We start from the raw sequence: 15792 nt of genomic DNA on the forward strand, positions 1-15792 counted from the left end.
TCTGAGGCGTAGTAAGAAACTAAAGCCAGCCTGTGGTGGTTAGAGAGTGAAGGGAGGATAGGTACATACATGGGTGTTCATTCATCTAATCAATAGATAGTTACCAAGCACCTTTTAAAAGGCACTGTTCTAGGCACTGATACTACACTAAATCAACCAGTCAGTCAATCAACAGTCTCTGCCCTCATGGAGCTCACAATCTAGTGGATAAGTTCATTATAGTTTTAGCTAAATGGAAGGTTAACAGGTTTATGGGGAGGTTTCAGTTTGGTTTGGTTATTCTTATGACTTACACTACCTGAACCTGTTTATGGGCTGAGCTCTTTTTCAAGAACTGATGGAGTAAAAGTAGGGAGAAAGGAATAACTGGAGAAACAAAAGTTCTGAAAGAGACTGCAAGGAGGATGGAGCCTCTGTTAAAATATATTTCTTTCCACTTAGAAAGTGTAGATTTAAGAGCTGCTTCTTCCCAGGCACAGATGTAGCAGTGAAATGTTATTTGTCAGGAATGGACATTATTCTTACTCTCAACAGCCTGTAGCATCTGACCACTGCTACTTTATCACAAATAATGAGAGGACAGTGATCTTCCAGTTTTCTACTACAATTATGCGTAAATGCTTATAATCTCATGAGATCTTTTACTGATAAATACCTGTGCTGGGTCTGAAATAGGAAGATTTAACAAATTGCTCTCTTAGGTAGCAAAAAAAAACTTTACTCTGCTTCTAAGAGGCTTTCTTTGTGATCTCTCTCTGCGTTTGTAGTTATGCAGCCCTGATAGCAGACTGGCCTGTGGTTGTCTTGGGCATGTGCACTGTGTTCATCGTGGTCTGTGCCTTGGTTGGAGTATTAGTGCCAGAGCTTCCTGATTTCTCTGATCCATTGCTGGTAAGGAGAATTGCACTAGTAGAATCTGTTTATTTTCTTTAGCCCTCAATCATCTCAAAAGATTAAGTATTTTAAGACATGTTGCATTATGTTATTTAGTGTCCCATCTGTTTTAAAAACCTTCTCAAGCCATCAGTAAGTATACAATTCTCTTTCTGAAAAGTAGAGACATGTCTGTATTCTCAGGTTCTTAAAAGGGGTCAGGTAACTTGCTCACCATCAAAAATCTGGAAATTTGCTTCTTGGTCTCCATGTTTAAACTAAAAAGCAAAAAATTGGAGAATCTGCAGACTGTAAAAACGTCTTCAAAAAGTCTTGAAGACTGAATGTCACCTTTTTTCCCAAAGACGTTAAAGGAATTTCAGTATTACTGAGAGATTGCAGGGTCTGTTTTTAAGTAAATATCCCTAAGAAGTGGAATAGTGAGGAAAGTATGAGCAAGGATAATGATAAACTCTTTGTAAAACACTGTTGCATGCATAACACAATTTAATTTGACCATGATTTTTTTATAACATAAAAATAAATGCCAGGTATGAATTTGGAAGAGAAGCTTCAGATAAGTTTTTTTTTCCTCTTTCCTGAGACATGTAACATACCAAAGAATCAAACTGTTTGTCACAGTAAATAGGTGATCATTATTATGTCAAGTCATCTTGTCTTAATGCAGTTCGCCTCTGGAGTAGCTGTGAGGAACGTGTATATTTTCTGTTGAAAGCTATACATCACCTTGACATTGCCTTCCCAAGCTGTTATAACTATACTTAGCCTGAAATGAAGTACACTAATGGGAATTTGTAATATTTTGCCTTAGGGTTTTGAACCAAGAGGGACTGCAATAGGCCAGAGACTGGTCACATGGAATAACATGGTGAAAAATACAGGATACAAAGCAACATTAGCAAATTACCCCTTTAAATATGCAGATGAACAAGCCAAAAGGTAATCATTTATTAACTTTTAGACAAACCACTGCTAACGAATTCCACTTTTAAACATTGCCTGAGCAAAAAGATTACATCTAAAATGTGTGGCTCAAAATCTTTGCACTGAATTTGTTGAAATTGTCATTGTCTTTTAAGATTTTGTTGTATATTAGTGAGGGTTTGGGGTTTTTCTTCCTTTTTCAGAAGTGAGAAAATTAATGTTGGTTGCTTATGGTCATCCTTCTGACTTAATATCAAGCGCTTCATAGGTTATGACTTTGAGGTTGTATTGTTACCAGTAGGCTTCTCAGCCTTGAAATAGTGAGGACTTGATTGAAGATCAAACTGTGTTCCATTTCAGCCATCGGGATGATAGATGGTCAGATGATCATTATGAAAGAGAGAAAAGAGAAGTTGACTGGAACTTCCACAAGGACAGCTTTTTCTGTGACGTTCCAAGTGAGTGGCTTCGTAGATGACAAACCTTTCAGTTTCCTGGGATTGAACATGATTGATAACCTAGACTGTCAAGAGTAGGTGGCTGGTCACACAGCTTCACTGTTTCTATCGTGCTTAAAGGCATTTTAGCCTAATTAACTTGTAATTTTACTTCTCTAGGTCAGTCAACCACTAATCTGAATTTAGTTACCTAAAATTAAAAATTAATGAGAGATGATTGAGTTATATTCAGTTTTAAGAAAGATATAAATCTAATAAAATTCTTGACCTTGCCCCAAATCTCAACACATTTAAAAAAGTCCTTGTACATTTTATGGATTGAACCCTGACATAATCTACAGTATTATCAAAAATTTATATCTACATTGTTGATTCATTCAAAAAGCCTATATTAATAGCCTTCTTGTGCCAGCCTTGTCATTAGACATTACAGGTAGCGAGATGAACAAAATAAAGTCCAGAGGTCCAAAGCTTGAATGCCTCAGGGACCTAGCTCATATATGAATGAGAAAAGTGAGCTGGGTTAAGAATGCAGGAAGTGATGGTGACTGAGGAGAATGCAGCAGAATGTGACCTTGGAAAAAAAAAAAAAAAAAAAACGAGGGCCCAAAGATTGTAAGAAATTCCCAGAGGCCAGGAATCCAGATTTCAATGTGGAATCACCAGATCTCTAAATGTTGGCAGCAAATTCACGAAATAAAATTCGCTGTAGCCTAGAGTCAGCCTGGTCTCTGTGCAGCTGCCAGGAAGGAGTAGTCCTCAAGGAAACATGTGTCAGTTTGAAAGTCATTGATTAGCCCTCATGGTTACGGATGAGGAATTGCAATAACTCCAGTTTCTGATTAAGTGAATATTAACATTGAAGCTCTTCTGGTTTCACCTTTTTGTTGTTGTTGTTGAAAATCCTTCTAAAATTTGTTTTTTCTCTATCTTCTTAGATCACTAGAGGACCTGATTGGGTCTTTGATGTTTCTAGATCTTGTCAAACCTCAGGGTCTTTATTTGTCTTGAAGACAAGAGTTTACTAAAGAAAACTTCGTGACCCTGAAGTTTTTCATGTAATAAAGCTTTATTCATAAATTTGCAAATTGATTTTCTTTGTCAGCACCATTAGGCATTTTAGATCCTATAAAACGAATCTACTCTGTTTCACTTGGTTCATATTAATTTTTTTAATGGCTGAGGAAGCAGAAACAGTACTTACTGAGCACCCGTTTTTCAGTACCTCATTTAATTCTCACACCTATTTGGGAAAGTGTTGCTGTCTTTATTTTACAGATAAGGAACCAAACCGAGGCTCAGAAAAGTTGTTAGTTGCCTGAGATCATCCAGCTAGTAGATGACAGAACCTGGTTACACCCAGTTCTAACTCTAAAGACCATGCTCTTTCCAGGATATCACACAGCCTCCCTTATTCAGAAATATATTTTGTATTAGTATAATTTTCAAAATGTTTTTTCTAGAACTCTGAACACTCAACCAGAATGAGGAGTATGTCTGTGATCCTGGCCAGCGTTCTGTGTTTAGTTGGCTGTTTTTAGTGCTTTTAAGCTGATCACTTGCCGTCTTTGCTCTCTAGTTAGCTGCCAAAGAGAACATCCTTATAATCCATTCCTGATACTCCCTGGTGCACCATTCTTTGATTTTATATACCATTGGGGTGATGTGTTGTGAAATGAAGAGGGAGGCGTTCAGTTGATTTTCTGCTGAAAGTTCCTATGGGTTGCTCTTCCTAATTACAGTCTGATCAGAACTAGATATGTTACATAACTTCTACGATTTTTAAGATATAGTGAGTAGACAAAGGCTTTGAGCTAAAGCAATATTCTAGCGTTACTCTTTAAAATTTTTTTACATTTTTCTCCTGGAGTTTAATGAAAGACAGGATTCCCTACTGCTAATGAATTCCCAGGTGGTTTCCCAGTTTGAATTCTTTCTGAACGCGGAGTCTTCTGAAATAAATGAATAATTTATAACCCTTTTTCTTTTTTCTCCTATCACCAGGTGACCGATATTCCAGAGTAGTATTTACTTCAGCTGGAGGGGAGACATTGTGGAATTTACCTGCAATTAAATCAATGTGCAATGTAGATAATTCAAGGGTATGTAAAGTAAAACTGAAATATGTTTAGCACAAATAAGGTTATACTTTCGAAACTCCTTTTACTGCTGACCCTGGTGCCTGATCAGATGAAAGCACTCAAGTGGCTTACCTACCGAGGAGTAAACACCAGCAGAGTGGCTTCGCATTCTTTCGGATCCCAGGATCAAAGTGTCTCTGCTTCCCCACCTTTAAAACAAACCATCTTCCTTAATAAAGAACTCTTTTTCTTTCCCACTCATGTTTTTGTCCATGATAGTCTTTTGTATTATTTCACAGCTTATTTCCTTTCAGGATAATAGTTAAGCCTTTTTTTTCCGTCTTCTTTTGTTGTATTTTATCTTCCTAATCTAGTTTCATTGTTCACTCCATTTTCTCCCTGAGGCGATTGTCAGCATCTTAATTATGCAATGAAATGCTCACCTTTCTGGCAATCAATGGGTCCTTTGGGCCGATGACCTCAAAGGAAAATTTAGGGCACAGGCTAGGAAAGGGGACAGCAAAGGGCATAAATACAGTATCTATGGAAATGGCCAAAGTAATCCAATCCAGATTGTTCTGAACTCTAAACACCTTGCTGCTTTACAAGACAGAAAGATGCAAGAAGACAGCACCAGAAAGTGTAGTCACCTACCGAGCTTGGAAGAGCTGTCAATTTCCTGTGTTCAGAGGTAGTTTCTCCAAGTAGAAACTGCTGTCTGATGTCACTAGTGGCCTTGCCCAAGCACAGTAATCAGGTAGAAAAGGAACTCGTGTTCTTAGCATAATTCTAAAATGTAAAATCACTGGTCAGTTGAAAATCTAATCACATGCCCTGCTGAGAGCTAGACTGACAATCCAGTGCAATGACCTGTTCTATCAACAGGGTTTCTTAATGGAACAGGAGGTAGAAAGGACTCTTTGAGATAACCCACAGACCAGCATCTCATTGTGCTGATCTAAGTACGTTCTGAGAACTGAGTGGCTTACCCAGGTCACCTAGTTGGTTGGTCCCAGATCTCCTGACTTTATTCTTCATTCTGAAAGCCTCTTTATATATTTTGAAAATAACTTTTGCATTGATTAGGATATCGGGATTTTCTGTGAGTGACATCTTGTCTCTGTGCAGCTCCAAATAGACCAAAGTCACAAACTATCTATAAACAACCCAAAGTTTCTTCATCAGTGGTCAATTTTTATTTGTCATATTTTCTTCTGTTCTACAGCTATCAGTAGGTTATTTAGAAGCTATGAACATACTTCTTGTTGTGGATTACAACCCTTCTCATATAGAAAGTTAACTCTAAATTAGTGTGTATGTAGAGCACTTGCTATGTGCAAGGCTTTATGCTGGGTCCTTTACTTCTCTCACGATGGACCTGTGACCTTGGAATAACACCATTTTTTTTTTTATTGGAGTAAAATTGCTCTACAATGTTGTGTTAGTTTCTGCTGTACAATGAAGTGAATCAGCTATATGTATACATGTATCCCCTCCCTCTGGGACCTCCCTCCCCCTCTCCCCCACCATCTAGGTCATCACAGAGCACCAAGCTGAGCTCCCAGTGCTATACAGCAGGTTCCCACTAGTTACCTGTTTTGATGCATTTGCAAAATTTAGGCTATCGAAAAGAATCGATATCTGCTTGTCTTGAGTTTTTTTTCCTACTGGGCTCATAATAAGGATTGGATAGCTGTGAGTTCAAGTCTGTAATCCCTGGCAAGAACGTAACAATTTGTGATCCTCTTGTGAAAATTTGAGGAACAGACCCAAGACACGTACATCTGAATGAATGGTCAAGCCAATTGTAGATCTACACCAATAAATGAATAAACAGAATCAAGGCCCCCAAATACTACCTCAAGGAGCATGGTTGTAATTTTAACTTTTTAAATGAAATACTTTTTTGCCAGTTGCAAATGCCCTTGTATTCTAGTCTCAAACTCTGCTATGAACCCAGAATAACATATGTTTCTCATAGAGATAATGTATTCAGTGATATCTTAAATAATAACTATTGGTCAACAGTTCAGATTTCAGACTATTACTGTACTTTTCTGAGTCTCTCAGCTCAAGACCCTTTGAGGATTTTTATTTGTTATGGCGGTTTGAGCAAAATGTGTCCTGAGGCTACTTGGCAGTCTTTCCCTTTTTTCCCCCCTCAAATCCTAGCTATTGTACCTAACCACTTAGTTATTAACAACTATCAAGTTGAATGGGACACACACCAAATGGTACAGAGCAGAAGAGCTTAATTGTTGGTGGGTTGACTCCAGAAAGCATCTGGTAATCAGTGTAATGTCACGAGACCAGGTCTTCCAGTGGCCGCCTGCCTGTGTTGATAATACGTTGAGTTCAAATTCCAGATCCCATTTAAATTACATGCCACTTACACTCGTAGTTCAGATGGGCGCTGGTTTCCAGAGTGAAGAGCTTCTGTTTCTGATGCTCGTCTACCTCCTCACAGAAATGCTTGGGTTTTTTTTTAGACTCTTTCAAAAGGAGCCTCAGTTGACTCCCCTGATCTCCTTCACTACTTTTTTCTGCACTTTGACATTCCTCCGGGACACACTGGCAGAGAGTCATTAATAACAAAGAAGTGTGTGTGTCTCTAATCTTGACTCTGCTGGAAGCCCTTTACCCTATTTCTTAGTCTTTGCATAGTGTAGATGTTGGAGTTCAGAGGAATCAGCTTGTAGAAGGGATTTGGTGACTAAGACCCATTTTACTCGGGTAGCTTTTGTGGACAGCTGGAATGTCCCCCTCACACGCTTACAGGACCCCAGAAATGTGTTTCCTGATGCTTGTTTTAAAGAGAGCTGTGGAGCCCTTGCTTTCTTCCTCTCTAGGCTCCCTTCAACTTTTAGTACATGAGGAACTTGGTCACGTGGGAAAGGAGTGTCTAGCAGTTGATTGAACCTGGTATTAAGGGCTTAATTTTCTTCCCTTTTTTCTTCCCTTAGCTTCTTAACATATCTCCAACTTGGCCATTAGTTTTGAAAGTTAAGGTATCATTTAAAACCCTGCTGGTTTCTTCTTTTTCTCTCCTCTTCCTTTACTCTTATTTGAAGCCAACTCCACCCCTGCTACTATCTAACTAGGGAAGTGTGCAAAGACGTGTTATCACCACATAAGCAAAATGATCCCTAAAATTCCTGTTTGTGAACACCTAGAATGAAAAGGGCATTCCTCATAAGAGTTGCAAGAAATTGCTCTCGTTAACTCCATCCTTATTTTTATAAACTTCAAAGATTTTAAAATCATTCCTGTCAATCCCCTTTCCCAAGAATATGGCAAAGATGCAGCTGCCTTCTGCATAAAGATACACCTGCTTGCCAAGCTCCTCAAGCCCCACAATATAAAATATGACTCTGTGTTGAGTTATCTCAGTCCCAGATGACTAAGTTGTGCCGTTATCCCATCGTACTTACAGACCTTGGCACTCTGTCCACAGGTTCACATAGACCCTTACACATAGTATGCTGCTTCTCATGTTGAATTGTAACGGTTTGTTTTCTTGTCTGATTTCCCTGCCTCACTGTGAGCCACTTGAGGGCAGGACCACTTTGCCTTATTTGTCTTGATAGGTGCTCAATAAATATTTTTCCTTCTGGATGGATGGATGGATGGATGGATGGATGGATGGATGGGGACATACTCCCTGAAAGCCTAGACAATCCTTGAGCTCCATTCCTTTAGATTCAGGGCACTGGCATCCAACTCAGGATAAATGTCTTCTCTCTGTCCTTATTTCTTACCCTTTAAAGAGTCCTCAGAAACTGTTTTCCAAAGGTTGTACATCAGCCATCACCTTTGAATGTGAGGACTGGCCCTCCAGAGGCTCATTAGCATTTATTTTTGATAGCAGCCATCAAAGTAGTATTTGGTCTGTGTTTGTCATGTCCAACTTTTGAATCTTTGGTCAGATACACACATAAAAAACCCCTGCAATTGTTTGAAAGGGTTATTCAAGGACAGAATTCTGTGCTTTCGTTTCCAGTTTTAGCTGGCAACCCTATTTCCTTTATCTTTGGCTTTTGGTTATTTGAGCAAGTACAAATATGGTCCTTCTAGCTGATAGTGGGTTTCGTAATGGATACAGTTCATTTTCTTCCATCTGAAAACTGTCAGACATTGGGGTTGCGTTACCTTTCTTTCAGTTCACCAGGCTGACCCCAGGGATTTGCCTGTTATTCCTTTGTGGGGTAAACCTGGTTATCTGAGAGATGCTATTCCAGGGTTTCCTATTATTTATTAGGTGGTTCAGTTTCCCCTGAGTTAGCACATGTGAATATTTTAACCTAGAAACAATTAAATATTAATTATCCTATTTTATGAAATGTCAAGTAATTATCGCTCTTTAAAAATGAGTTTAAAAATTAAGCCTTTGTTAAGATCAAAATTATTTTAGTACACTTGTATGATAACCCTTTGACTCATTTTTCTTTACTCCCAATAGAGTATCTTAAAAAAAAACCCAACTTTTTTTTTTTTTTTTTAACACCCAACTTCTTATTATGGAAATTTTCAAACAGAGGCAATAGTAGAATGAATCCCTATGTGCAGGTCACCCAACTTCGGCAATTCACAATACGTGGCCAATCTCCTTTCATCTACACCTTGCCCCTGCAGAATAAGTCCCAGTAACGTGTCTTCATAGCCAAGTTACAAGTAACTTGGTTCTTGGATAAGTCTAAGTTCTAAAGAGGTGAATTGTGCCAGCTTCTCTTCTACTTTGAGAAAATATTTCGACACATGATTGATAAAGCCAACTTTAATAAAAGGGAAAGGGTGGTTTTAATCTCATTAGAAAAAAAAGAATACTCATGCCCTTCTTGAACTTTGGAGTTTCTTCCCTGGAACAACCTTTGGTAAATAGAGATGAGGGAAAGTGATAGGAGTGGGTCGTCTTTAGCCCTGGCACTTCCGGAGAAGTCTCTGGACAGGCTCAAGAGCAGGGGGGTATTTCTTATTCTCACCCTCAGGGAAGAGGGGCCATTTGTAACTTACAGATTTTTAAGATGATGGGATTGTGCAGGCTTCACTCTAATCTTAGCAGTGCCAGCTTTGACATTGGAACAAATTTCAATTTTCTATAACAAGAACAGCCATAAGAAGGAAAGCCTTCTCCAGGAATAGTGTTCTAAATGAAATACTATCCACGTTAAATCCAGAATTGTTCTACTTACTAATATGCAGCAGACCCCTGTTTACCAAAACAGAACATTCCCCAAAAGGGGGAGTTAGCCAACTTGAATAAACTTTGAAAGATGTGGAAGAAATAATTAAATTCCTATTGAAGTATTTTATTACTTGTGTATGTTTATTTAAAATCGTATATATGTATATGTGTATATATATATATATATATATATATATACACACATATAATTTTAATTTAGAAACATTTTCCCCCTCTACTCATGTATCAGGAAACAATTTTATTCCAGGTTTTTCATGCGTCTTTGGCATCACTGCTTCTGATTTTACCAGAATCACTTTTTTGAGTCTGACAGTTATCTAGAGACTATCATCTTTGCCTCCAAGTTGATTGAAATATAGTACCTTTGTCACCAAAAATTTCACGCTGATTACCAGAGATTTTAGGCAAAGCCACAAATTCGTTTTATATATCAATCGGGCAATTGTTCTCTTAATTAATCCCATAGGTATACGTACATAAGCTTCACAGCCTATCCACTTTATTGCTTTTTAAAGTGACTTTGAAAAGGCTTGTTTACTAAAGAGGTGTTAATTTTACCTCCTTTTTGAAACCAAACTGGCATTGATTGAAATTGTTTCACACTTGTATGTCATCCCCAAAAAGGAGTTCGTTGTTCAAAATGAAGTAACATAGTGAGCCTTCTGCAGCAGAAGAGAGCAGATTCGGGGGGAAAACTCACCTTGTGTTCAAACTGGTACTTAATTCAGAGGATGATTCTATAACTTCTGTAACTTTCCTGTCCCTCAAGGCCACCGTCATTCAGACCTTTCTGTGAACTGATTTTAAACGTCAGTTCTTCCGCGTGTCTCTGTCTCTGCAGATCAGATCTCATCCCCGGTTTGGTGATCTCTGCCAGAGGACCACGGCTGCTTCCTGCTGCCCCAGCTGGACGCTGGGGAACTACATCGCTATTCTGAACAACAGATCGTCCTGCCAGAAAATCGTCGAGCGAGACGTTTCTCATACCTTGAAGCTACTTCGGACCTGCGCCAAACACTACCAGAACGGCACCCTGGAGCCAGACTGCTGGGACATGGCGGCCCGGAGGAAGGACCAGCTCAAGTGCACCAACGTGCCACGGAAATGTACCAAGTACAACGCTGTGTACCAGATCCTCCACTACTTGGTGGATAAAGACTTTATGGCCCCAAAGACAGCCGACTACACACCCGCTTTGAAGTACAGCATGCTCTTCTCGCCCACAGAGAAAGGGGAGAGCATGATGAACATTTACTTGGACAACTTCGAAAACTGGAACGCTTCTGACGGCGTCACCACCGTCACCGGGATTGAGTTTGGGATCAAACACAGTTTGTTTCAGGATTATCTTCTGATGGATACCGTGTATCCTGCCATCGCCATCGTGATCGTCCTTTCGGTCATGTGTGTCTACACCAAGTCCATGTTTATCACTCTGATGACCATGTTCGCCATCATCAGTTCCTTGATTGTGTCCTATTTTCTCTACCGCGTGGTGTTTAACTTTGAATTTTTCCCTTTTATGAACCTCACCGCGCTCATTATTTTGGTGGGCATTGGAGCGGATGACGCTTTTGTCCTGTGTGATGTCTGGAACTACACCAAATTTGACAAGCCTCACGCGGAAACCTCAGAGACAGTGAGCATCACGCTGCAACACGCCGCCCTCTCCATGTTCGTTACCAGTTTTACCACAGCGGCTGCCTTTTACGCTAACTATGTGAGCAATATCACAGCCATCAGATGCTTTGGGGTATACGCGGGGACAGCTATACTGGTGAATTACGTTCTGATGGTCACCTGGCTTCCGGCCGTGGTTGTCCTGCACGAGCGGTATCTTCTCAATATCTTCAGCTGCTTCAAGAAGCCCCAGCAGCAAATATACGATAACAAAAGCTGCTGGACGGTGGCCTGTCAGAAGTGCCACAAAGTCCTTTTTGCCATTTCGGAAGCGTCTCGAATTTTTTTTGAAAAAGTATTGCCGTGCATCGTCATTAAGTTTCGCTACCTATGGCTGGTCTGGTTCCTGGCCTTAACTGTGGGCGGGGCCTACATCGTCTGCATAAACCCAAAGATGAAGCTGCCCTCTTTGGAGCTGTCCGAGTTCCAGGTGTTCAGGTCGTCCCACCCTTTCGAACGTTACGACGCCGAGTACAAAAAGCTTTTCATGTTCGAGCGCGTCCACCACGGAGAGGAGCTCCACATGCCCATCACGGTCATCTGGGGTGTGTCCCCAGAAGACAATGGCAACCCCCTAAACCCTAAGAGCAAAGGGAAGCTGACCTTAGACAGCGGCTTTAACATCGCCAGCCCAGCTTCCCAGGTCTGGATTTTGCAGTTCTGTCAAAAACTGAGAAATCAGACATTCTTTCACCAGACTGACGAACAGGACTTCACCAGCTGCTTCATCGAGACCTTCAAGCAGTGGATGGAAAACCAGGACTGCGATGAGCCTACCCTGTACCCATGCTGCAGCCACTGGAGCTTCCCCTATAAGCAAGAGATTTTCGAACTGTGCATCAAGAGAGCCATCATGGAGCTAGAGAGGAGTACGGGCTACCATTTGGACAGCAAAACCCCGGGGCCGAGGTTTGATATCAATGATACCATCAGGGCAGTCGTGCTAGAGTTCCAAAGCACCTACCTCTTCACACTGGCTTATGAAAAGATGCACCAGTTTTATAAAGAGGTGGACTCGTGGATTTCCAACGAGCTGAGTTCTGCACCCGAGGGCCTCAGCCACGGCTGGTTTGTCAGCAATCTGGAGTTCTATGACCTCCAGGACAGCCTCTCCGACGGCACCCTCATCGCCATGGGGCTCTCGGTGGCCGTGGCCTTTAGCGTGATGCTGCTGACAACTTGGAACATCATCATAAGCCTTTATGCCATCATTTCGATCGCCGGAACTATATTTGTCACCGTTGGTTCTCTCGTCCTGCTGGGCTGGGAGCTAAACGTTTTGGAGTCGGTCACTATTTCGGTTGCGGTCGGCCTGTCTGTAGACTTTGCCGTCCATTATGGGGTTGCTTACCGCTTGGCCCCGGACGCCGACCGAGAAGGGAAGGTGATCTTCTCTCTGAGCCGCATGGGCTCTGCCATCGCCATGGCCGCGCTCACCACCTTCGTGGCTGGGGCCATGATGATGCCCTCCACGGTTCTGGCTTACACCCAGCTGGGCACCTTCATGATGCTCATCATGTGTATCAGCTGGGCTTTTGCCACCTTCTTTTTTCAGTGCATGTGCCGGTGCCTTGGGCCGCAGGGCACCTGTGGTCAGATTCCTTTACCCAAAAAACTCCAGTGCAGTGCCTTCTCCCACACCTTGTCGACAAGTCCTGGTGACAAGGGACAAAGCAAGACACACACTGTGAATGCTTATCACTTAGATCCCAGGGGCCAAAAAGCTGAAATGGAGCATGAGTTTTACGAATTAGAACCTCTGGCAGCCCACAGCTGTATGGCCTCCGAGAAGACCACTTACGAAGAGACCCACATCTGCTCTGAATTTTTCAGCAGCCAGGCAAAGAAGTTAGGGATGCCTGTACACACAGCTTACAACAGCGAACTCAACCAAAGCACCAAAAACGAAGCCAGCTCTGCCTTGTTGCAGCCCTGTCTTGAACAGCACACCATGTGTCACTTCTTCTCTCTGAATCAGAGATGTAGCTGCCCAAATGCCTACCAACCTTTGAAATATGGCCTGCCGTCTTGCCAGCAGGTGGGTGACTGCTTGTGCCACCAGTGCGCTCCGACTGCCAGCAGCTTCATGCACGTCCAGAACGGCCTGGCCCCTCTGAAGGCTGCACACCAAGCCCCCGAGGGCTTCGTGCATCCCATCCCACACATCCACCACTGTCCCTGCCTACAGGGCAGAGTGAAACCTCCCGGAATGCAGAATTCTCTGCCCAGGAGTTTTTTCCACCACCCGGGTCAGCACATTCAGGCCCAAGAAAAACTCGGTAAGACCAGCGTACACAGTCTTCAGAGCCTAGAAGAGCAACTTCCAAAGATGGCAGAGATGTCGTCATTGGTCTGCAGAAGCGCTGGAGCTTCACACAAAGCGTGCTGTGCTCCTGAGACGCACCAAAGGGGACTCTGTAAACACAGAGACATCGGGAACGTGGAGGGCAGTGGAGGGGCTGCAAACAAGGACTCCAGTTCCGTGAGTCCGACCGACAAGGCAGAAAGGCAAGTGGAGCCAGGCCTGTCACAGACTGATGTCATCGTAAACTCAGAACACTTGAGTCAGAATGAACCCCAATTCATCTTTAACCATTTAATGGGGGAGGCTGGTTATAGGTCCTGCCCAAACAATCCACAAAATCGTGGCAGGATTGTGAGAGTTAAGTGCAGTTCTGTGGACTGTCAAATACCAAACATTGAAGCCAACGTGCCTGCGGTATTAACACACTCGGAACTTTCTGGCGAAAGTTTGTTAATAAAAACACTTTAATAAATATTGTATTAAACCAATGCCTCAATTGTTCCTTTGAAATGGAAGTAAAATCCAGAAGTTTAGAAAGGGAGTCCAAAACTACAGGAACCAGCATGTTTAACTTTGTCAAAAACCATGAGATAGTTTCAGATTCCATAAGAACAATCAACAAACTCACTTATCTAATAAGCGTTAGCCATTTGGGATTTTATATTTTCAAAAAGTACAGTTGTTTTTTTACATTTATACCCAGCTTGAAAAGTTATTGTCTCTTTCTCTCCACCTTCCCACAGCAATGAGTCAGAGATTTAGAGTTTGAACTATCTAGAACTTTCATTTCTCCCTGGCAGTTGTATTTACCTGATACCCTTATTCTGGTGCCTTTGTTTGTCAGTAATAAGGACTTTTGATGGCTCCAAGCAAACACTGATTTTAAGAGAGCTACTTCAGTTGGGCTCCAGTAACTAAACAACATTAAAATTTCTATTTTTAGTGAGGCTTCATTCAGAAATGACTCGCCAAGCATTTAAATAGTGCATTCCACCTGTCTGCACAGGTAGACTTTACATGAAGCCAATGACCCATTTATATCTAAATTGGTATCTTTTGTCCACATTAGCCAAAATGTATAGTTGTTCCATGGTTACATCTATTCACCCAGGAATCATGGGCACCATCTTGTGTCAGGCGACAGTGATGTTAGTGTCACAGAAGGGAAAGCACAGATGAAGAGAGGTGATTACCTGAAATTGTGCTACATTTCTTAAGATAAGTTGCCTCTTGACCAAGAGAGCCCCAGGTCAGATGAGCCCCAGCCCCCTGAAGCAGTCAAAATAGAGGAACTTGTTCTATGCAGGCTTGTTTCCATCTCTGCCCCTCAGGGGATGTGTTCAGACGGCTGCTTTCTCCTGGGTTCAAGTGTCTCGGGATGTGCACGGATGATTTTACTGGGCAACTAACACCTGGAAATGCTGAGCCTGCAGCCAGCATCTTAAATGACACTCATACGTCTTGTATTAGCTCAAGCTCCAGTCCTTGAGCTGTTGGAGCACACTTTCTGGGTAATTCTTCAGAGGACATAGCCTCCTTACAGGGTGTCATCTGATACTGTGTGCATTCCTGCCCCAGACAGGGAGAGTTCCACTGCATTCTTCTTCCTTCTGGGAAGTTTTGTCCTCTGAAGAATATTGGAGGGAATATTTCTAAATACAATGTTCTTTCCAAAAGTTATTTTCTAAGGATGGTTTTCCAACTTATATCTGCGTGTTATTCAGGACCTGAAAACAGCTGTCAAGAATTGGGAAGGCGGGCTTCCCTGGTGGTGCAGTGGTTAAGAATCCGTCTGCCAATGCAGGGGACACAGGTTCAAGCCCTGGTGGGGGAAGATCGCACATGCCGCAGAGCAACTAAGCCCGTGCACCACAACTACTGAGCCTGTGCTCTAGAGCCTGCGAGCCGCAACTACTGAAGCCCATGCGCCTAGAGCCCGAGCTCTACAACAAGAGAAGCCACCGCAATGAGAAGCCCGCGCACCGCAACAAAGAGTAGCCCCCGCTCGCCGCAACTAGAGAAAGCCACGCACAGCAACAAACACCCAATGCAGCCAAAAAGAAATAATAATAAATAAAATAAATATTAAAAAAAAAAGTTGGAAGGGGTCTTGTGATTCATTGACTCCAACCCACCTGCACCAAACCACATTTCCGTTAAGTAGCTTTCCAGCTTTTGCTTGAATACTTCAGTGACAAGAAACTTACTACCTGACTACCCTGGGTGAACTCAACTCTGTTGTCCTGT

The 15792-nt window shown here is 42.0% G+C and overlaps 1 protein-coding gene across 14 annotated transcripts in view; it reads left to right on the forward strand.

The window, feature by feature from the left end:
* DISP1 (dispatched RND transporter family member 1) overlaps positions 1-14093 on the forward strand; it is a 203975-nt gene extending 189882 nt beyond the window's left edge. For all 14 annotated transcript variants that reach the window (XM_079913942.1, XM_079913931.1, XM_079913940.1 and 11 more), the window contains 5 exons: positions 768-891; positions 1706-1833; positions 2179-2276; positions 4281-4378; positions 10402-14093. In XM_079913942.1, the coding sequence (XP_079770068.1) occupies positions 768-891; positions 1706-1833; positions 2179-2276; positions 4281-4378; positions 10402-14013 (4060 nt within the window). In that variant the 3' untranslated portion in view covers positions 14014-14093. The remainder of the gene's footprint in view (positions 1-767; positions 892-1705; positions 1834-2178; positions 2277-4280; positions 4379-10401) is intronic.
* The last annotated feature ends 1699 nt before the right edge of the window (positions 14094-15792 follow it).

This window comes from Stenella coeruleoalba, assembly GCF_951394435.1.
Source record: "Stenella coeruleoalba genome assembly, chromosome: 1".
NCBI lineage: Eukaryota > Metazoa > Chordata > Mammalia > Artiodactyla > Delphinidae > Stenella > Stenella coeruleoalba.